The sequence below is a fragment of the Diutina rugosa genome, assembly GCF_008704595.1.
Source record: "Diutina rugosa strain CBS 613 chromosome Unknown scaffold12_size278768, whole genome shotgun sequence".
Taxonomy (NCBI): domain Eukaryota; kingdom Fungi; phylum Ascomycota; class Pichiomycetes; order Serinales; family Debaryomycetaceae; genus Diutina; species Diutina rugosa.
The window spans coordinates 154,611-161,565 of NW_022995132.1; the positions used below are offsets into that span (position 1 = coordinate 154,611).

The following is a 6,955-nucleotide window of genomic DNA, read 5'->3' on the forward strand; positions in this document are numbered from 1 at the left end:
GTGAGGCTACTGACGTAAATATCGAGGCAGGCTATTTTTACTCGCCACCACCCTCCCTCGTGACTTGAGGAGCCTCACCCCATGACCAACGCCAGCGACACACCCCCTGTTGAAGACCGCCCCCTTGAACAGCTATCGTAGAACTATCGCTTACAAACCACACACAACCTTCTCTGGCATTGTGGTGCTCCTCCTGCCGGGTGGGGCAATATTGCTCTCGAGGCTCCTCTAGGGGCGGGCGCCATTGGAGGTTGCAAACCGGTGGTTGCTGCTTCGGCGTGCCTCCTGGCGAGCGAGCGTTTTTGCTTATTGCTCGCTTTACAAACCATACCTCTTTGCCAAAGTGCCTTAACCAGCACAGCACCGGGCCCAACGGTTACACCGGGATGGTTATGGTTACGCCTAAAAGACGACACGGTGGCTCCGGAACCGATGTCGCTAAGAACTTAATTTTTTGGGTATAGTTGAAATGGTCGTCGGGTAGCTTTTTAGAATTAAGGTGGGAGTTTCACACGTGACCTGAAAACGACGGGCAAGGTACGCCTGAAAGTGGCTGGCACTGGGCTTGTGTGTGTGTTTTTTTTTCTTGTTTGTTGTGTAAACTTGCGGATGGTAGCGCTGCGTTGATTGCCACGACGGTAGCGCCGCAATTTGCCATTAGTAACCCATTAGCCGCGATTGGGGTCGACTCACCGGGAATTTCCAGTACGGATTCGAATAAATCGGTAGGCGCACGCAGCCGAGCTCGGTCTCCGGAAGCTGGCTCCAATCACCGCGCGGCAAATGTTGCTGACACCTGGTGACCTTCGGTTGTATGCACTCCGCACATCAACCCACTCACGCCTAACCACTCATTTAACCAACACTTTTTTCTCACTAATCAACAACCAAAAGTTTAATCAACATCCAAAAGATCACCATGTTCGGTTTGATAACAAGAAGATACCTTTCGCAAGAGAGCGGCAAGCGGTTGATGCAGACGATCCCCATGGCGGCAAACCTGCCGGTGGCCGGGTGGGCGAAACACGGGTTGGCCATGCCGCGCAAAGCCCGGACGCTGAGATTCAAAAAGGACATCGAGATCCCCGCTCCTAAGCCCGAGTTCATCAAGAAACAGCCCACTTTTAACCCGGAGCCGAAAGTGGTCCAGGAAGAGCAGATCATGTCGAAAAAGCCGCGGCGGCAATTGAAGCCTCGCAAGGCCCTCATCACCCTTTCCCCTAATGCCGTGGCTCATTTACAGGCACTTTTAAACCAGCCGGTGCCGCAAATGATCCGTATCGGGGTCAGAAACCGCGGGTGTCTGGGTTTAACTTACCACTTGGACTACGTCGAAAAACCCGGTAAATTCGACGAAGTGGTGGAACAAGACGGCGTCAAAGTGATTATTGATCTGAAGGCGCTTTTCCTGATTGTCGGCTCGGAAATGGACTGGCTCGACGATAAGTTGTCGCTGAGATTCATCTTCCGCAACCCTAACCTGAAGGGCACCTGTGGCTGCGGCGAGTCGTTCATGGTTTAGACGAAAACCATGGCACCAACAAAAACAACCATACCACATTTTGCATTGTTACGAGTTATGATTTTATAGACACATTACACATTTTATTATCAGACGATTTCATTAATTTATGGTTCTTCGATTTATCATAGATCTACGGCTATACGAGTCTCATTGGTTTATGGCTGTACGATTCGCATTGATCATGGCTATTTCAATTATCATCAATTCGGTAGTTATTCGATGTATTTCTTGATTTATGGATCTTCAATTTATCGTTAATTCAAATATTATATACAGGGATCACTTGATGTAGCGGCACTCGAAGTGGGTCGCCTTAACGTCGTGGGGCAACAGACAGTAGTAGTTCATCAGCTGCATCGCTTTGAACAACGTGACAAAGTCCGTAGGCACTCGTTGAGTGACGCCGCCGCCGATAATCACCGAGTCCGTCTGGCCCTTTTTGCCATCGATAATGTACACTTCCGCCGGCTGCGCCCGCACGAAGCGCGCAATCACGCTCTTGACGTCGTCCTCTTGGCTCAACGGGACATCACCTGATCCATTGGCCACCGTCGAGTGCTGGTGGCGCTGGGTAACCTGCTGGGGGGTGGGCGAACCGGAAAAGAGACCCATAGCAAAGTAAGCCAAAAATGTAAGCGCAACTGGAGTTTTTGGTGAGACCAGTGCCTGTGTAGTTTCGCACCAGAAAAAAACTAAAAAAGTTCAAAAAACCTGGGGTCCCGCGCCCTGTGTGTGTAATGTACCGGTTAGACCACAGGTTCGAGAAAAATCGACAAATTAGCCAGCCCGGCCCTCGAAGGGGGTGGGTGCACAAGCGACGGTTAGTGGCGACGGTTAGTGGCACCCGCAGCGTTCGAAGCTGCAGGGCATTTGGTTTGTTGGGGGTAGGCACTGGTTTGTAGGGGGTTTGCAGAACGCTAACCCTATTCGGAGGGCACCTCATGTGATTATCTGCTTTTTGAACGGCTCTGGGCTCGCATCGTCGAAAGCCGACCACTCACTAGCCGACTAAGCACCCTAACCACTGCGGAAAGCCCGAGACCTGGTTTGCGGATCCGTGGCTGCCGAAAGGAGAGCGACGTCCCTCGGGGTCGCTTGACCCATCTTTGCTGTCAAAAAGCCTCTCGGCGCAAGGGGCGTATTTTTTATGGTCTCGAGGACACACACCGTTTAGGTAAACGTTTCTCGAGGGTGACGGCGGGGCACTCGACCCCCACCTCCAGCCACCCCCTCCGCTTAGCTAAGTAGTCGAGTAAGTGTCCCCGACCTATGGTAATCCGTTAATTTTCCTATATCCCAATATGCTACTCGTAGATTATATCATCGTCGACCTTGGTCAACTCGTCGAAAAACGGCAACCGCTTCAACTCCTTGGCTGTGGCCCGCTTCGCCGGGTCCATGTGGAAACAGTGGCCCAACAACTGGAGCAAGTGCTTGTGGTCCTCGTAGTTGTCGGCGTCGGCGTCGTCGGCCGGCCGCACAAGCTTGTCGCCCCGCTCGTTGAAGAGGCGGAGGGTATCGTAGACAACACTATCGGCCGGGAAGCACCCTTCGTCGACCTCGTGCTGCAAAAAATCATGCAAAATATTCGGTAGGTTGCCCGCCAGGGCGTTGGTTTTCGCCAATGACATCTGGAAGCCGCACCCGTGGAGCTCGGCTCCGCGCTGGAGCCGGTCGGTGCCAAAGATCAACGCCATCTCGACGAGGGCGTCGGTGTCGTCGGGCGAATTAAATAAGGGGAACTTGCGGGCGAGCAACAGCATGCCAATGATCCCCGCCAGCCAGATGTCGATCTTTGTCGTCTGGTTCAGACACTTAAACAACACCTCCGGGGCGCGGAACCCCCGAGTACCCGCTCGGTTGGCCCGTCTTGGCGGCCGTTGGTCCTGTTTAGGGTACGCCGCCTTCACCTGTTTGTGGCGGCGGGCCAACAGCGCCCCTGTCCCCGTGCCCTGGGCACACACACACAGCAGCTTCACCGCCACGTACTTCTCGGCGAGGCCAAAGTCAACAAGCACCCCACGCCCTTTAAACGGGTCGTACAAGAAGTTGGTCGGCTTCAAGTCGCGGTGGATGACGTTCTTCAGATGGACAAACTCAAGCGCCGAAAACATCTCCCAAAGATACTTTTTGATGCCCTTAATGGGCAAATCACGATAAAAGTCACGGAAGTCGGCGTGAGCGTAGTACGGTAAGATCACCACCACTTGGTCCTGGTGGCGTAAAATGTCAAGCAACGGTGCCACGTGCTTGTTCCCCAGGAGAATGTAGAGTAAGTTGAGCTCATTATGGATCCGCACCGGCGACAGCGTCACGTAGATCTGTTTAAGGGCGACAATGGGGTTTTTGCGGGTGTTGCGTCCCGGCACGAGCCGGTGGCGGCCCACGGGCGTCTTCCACACGTCGTTACCCCACCCATAACTGGCGCCAATCGCTTCGGCTTTGTATACGGTGGAGAATGTCCCCTCGCCGATTTTGTCAAGCAACCGGTACGATGTCGAGAGTACGGGGAACGTTTCCTCAAGCCGCAGCATATCTTCAAGCACTTCCAATGGGATCAGCTCGTAGTCGTCGTCGTCCACTTCTCGTCGCGTCAACGCCACCCGTTTGGTGACGGTGGTATGCGACGGTTCAGGCTGAGGCAGCTTCAGTTTCAGCTCCAGAGGGGCTACACCCGATGCCATTTGCGGTACGCTCAGGGGCCCCGGGTCAGCTTTAGATTCAGGCACCATCACCACTGATTCGGTAGCGGCGGGAAGCGTGCGGAAGGTAGCGGTAGCGGTGACGCTGACGCTATGCGTAGTTGCCACTGGCGGCAACGGTGTCGGCGCCGTGAGCTTGGGCACGTCGACCGCCATCGCGTGTTTATCGTCGGGGCCTTCGCGCTCCGAGGTGGGGGAGGTGATCTGGGGGTTTATAACTTCTGGTTCCGGCAGTTCCTGGGGCAGGGGGGCCAGCATAGGCGCCGTAATGCTTCGGAGGGCCACTTTTTGCGGTAAACTGGCGGCCAACGGACGCGTGTGGCTGCTGAGTTTTGGTACCGCGCTGAGCCCCGAGAGACGCGTAGGCTTCGTCTGGCGGACGGCGGCGGTGGCGGCGTCGTCACACGTCATCGTCTTATTGGCTTCGCTCGACGTTTGAGTGTCGTCGGCGTCCGTGCGCCATGGCCTCGACACCCGGGCCAAGTTGCGCAGATGGATGAAATCGGTGGTGATCCGCTTCAGGGAGTCGTGGAAGGGGTCGGTGTCGCTCAGGGCTTTCCGCTTGTACCTCGGCGGCATCAACAGCGGATACGCCAGACCCCGCAAGTCCTTGGTCGGCAGGTCCAGCTTCATGGCACTCGTCTCGGGCATGACGCGACTGGGCGATGGTGAATCAAAACATTCGCGCCTCACTCTGAGGTAAAACGAGTGGAGCATCGCCACGAGAAACATCGGCTAAGGGGGTAGAATAATTGGGTAAGTGGTTATTGGATTGTGGTACAAGGGGCAGTGGGCCATGTGGTGAAAGGGGGTGGAGAGTATAGAGTTTGTAATCGACTATGTAGTGACGGTTAAATGTCACTATCACTCGCCAGGGGCACTTAGGGTGCGCCTCCTAGAATTACCCTACAACGGCCGTCAGGGTTTGGCGAATGTCACTTTGACAGGATGAATAGAAATGACCATAATCAGCACGAGTTTTATTTCTCAAAGTGGTGACCCATGTGGTGACCCAATTTTTTTTTGGACTAGTTTCAAGTCGCATGTTCCAATGGCATATATACTTCTTGGAGCTACATTTGAGGTTGCATTGTACAATTGAGTAAAATTGTGGCTTTTGGCAGGTTCAGACATTATCTGTGAGTCATTGATCTGAAGGGACTTCGGCTAAGGTACCACCTGGCGATGTTACAATAGGTGTGTGGCAGCCGAGTACAAGGACTTTGAGGCTTTGTGTATGCGTGTATGAATAGAGAGAGGGGTCTCCGTGGTACAACGGCTACTTCAGCATACTCAATTCACTAGCTTGATTGCTATAATTGGTTTGCCAATGGTCGTACTGTAACGTCCTGGTTACCAGATTGAATTGACGGGGCTATGTCAGACACTACAAAAGTAATTCCATCTATATTTAGGAGTTTTATACTTGAACTAAACTTGGCACACCAGAATTGATTTTGTGGTCACCCTGAAATAGATGGCCACGTTTCAGGGAGAGGGGGTCACTGGTCCTCGTGTTGGTGCATTCCTTTTGGTACTCCAGGGCTCACAGACTTCCAGGGATCAGGGATCGCAAGGCTGAACCGATCACTCAAAAATACCCCACTCGTGACACAAAGAAGCCAGTCACCATTTCTGAAAATAGCGGCTTTAGGGGCTTAGAAAATGCCCAGGAATTACAGCGATGAAATTACCCAGCTTTGATGGCCATGACGCGGCTGAACATCTTCATTCACCAAACAAGTTTCATCTACTATGGGTAACTGTTGATAACAACTTCTTCCATCTATGCCACTATAGCTTCACCTACCCGATACGAGACACCACAACCTGACTCACCCGATTCGAAATTGGAATTGAGGGATGTTCCACTTCAAGATACCCACGGCACTGATCAGGTTAATGGCTTTCCCTTTCAGGCGTCGTTAGGCGAAACGTTATGCAATTGAGTCAATCACCAAGAAACGGTTCGATAAAATAGCCGACTGGCTCCGTAAGTGGCTGGTTAGCAGTGCTCGGATGCTGAGCTGTGTACTGGTGGCGCCTGAATTTCAAGTTTTTGTTATCAGACCAATTGATATTATCGAATAAGGTCAAACTGACAGTCTTACTACGACAAAGAGTCTGACAGAGTCATTTGCAAAGAAAAAGCTTTTATCATTACAAAAATGTTTGTCAAAAATATTGGGGAATACGGTGATGTCTCTAGCCACGATGAGCGTTGGATCGATCAGAGATCTCGTATGATGTCATCGGATGGCCCGATGCGGTAGGTACCGACAAGTTTGGGTGAGCTTCCGGAAACTTACTCAATCGGGAAAAGAGTTCGCAAATGGGGTGCCTCTAGCATACCGAGCGGGTGCTTCGGATGCTAGCGATGTCGTTGTATCCAAAGACAGCACGGCTGCAGCGGCAGTGCCATGTTCATGCGCCACCGTCGCTTCCCAGCTCACAACCAAGCTTCAAGCTCACAACCGCCTCCGACGTCGTAATTCTCGCTTGCGACAGCTCTCGGCATCAGCGTCAGGGCCCACGAGGGTTTCCGGTGACTGCCGAAGCTCTAGCCTCGACCCTGGTGGTAGCACTGGTCCTTGGATGCCCAACCCTACTTCTGCTCTCGTCTCATTTCATGTGTCATGACAATTATATGCTGTCGATCTGCAAACCCCGACCTATGCGCCACGTATCGAACCAGAAACAACAAATTTGACCGTGACACCGAGACTGG

The 6,955-nt window shown here is 52.8% G+C and overlaps 3 protein-coding genes across 3 annotated transcripts; 1 reads left to right on the forward strand and 2 right to left on the reverse strand. All coding sequences in view use genetic code 12, as the record gives it.

Annotated features, from left to right (window-relative positions):
- Positions 1 to 919: 919 nt before the first annotated feature.
- ISA1 (Fe-binding Fe/S cluster assembly protein) lies at positions 920 to 1,522 on the forward strand (the record flags this gene model as incomplete). Its single annotated transcript, XM_034155362.1, has 1 exon — positions 920 to 1,522. One exon carries the CDS (start codon positions 920 to 922, stop codon positions 1,520 to 1,522), a length of 603 nt encoding a protein of 200 aa, XP_034012536.1.
- Positions 1,523 to 1,804: 282 nt separating this feature from the next.
- DIURU_002685 (uncharacterized protein) lies at positions 1,805 to 2,137 on the reverse strand (the record flags this gene model as incomplete). Its single annotated transcript, XM_034155363.1, has 1 exon — positions 1,805 to 2,137. The coding sequence occupies one exon, from the start codon at positions 2,135 to 2,137 to the stop codon at positions 1,805 to 1,807; it is 333 nt and encodes a 110-aa protein (XP_034012537.1).
- Positions 2,138 to 2,829: 692 nt separating this feature from the next.
- CDC7 (serine/threonine protein kinase) lies at positions 2,830 to 4,878 on the reverse strand (the record flags this gene model as incomplete). The annotated part of the gene is made up of 1 exon (XM_034155364.1): positions 2,830 to 4,878. The coding sequence occupies one exon, from the start codon at positions 4,876 to 4,878 to the stop codon at positions 2,830 to 2,832; it is 2,049 nt and encodes a 682-aa protein (XP_034012538.1).
- Between the last annotated feature and the right edge of the window lie 2,077 nt (positions 4,879 to 6,955).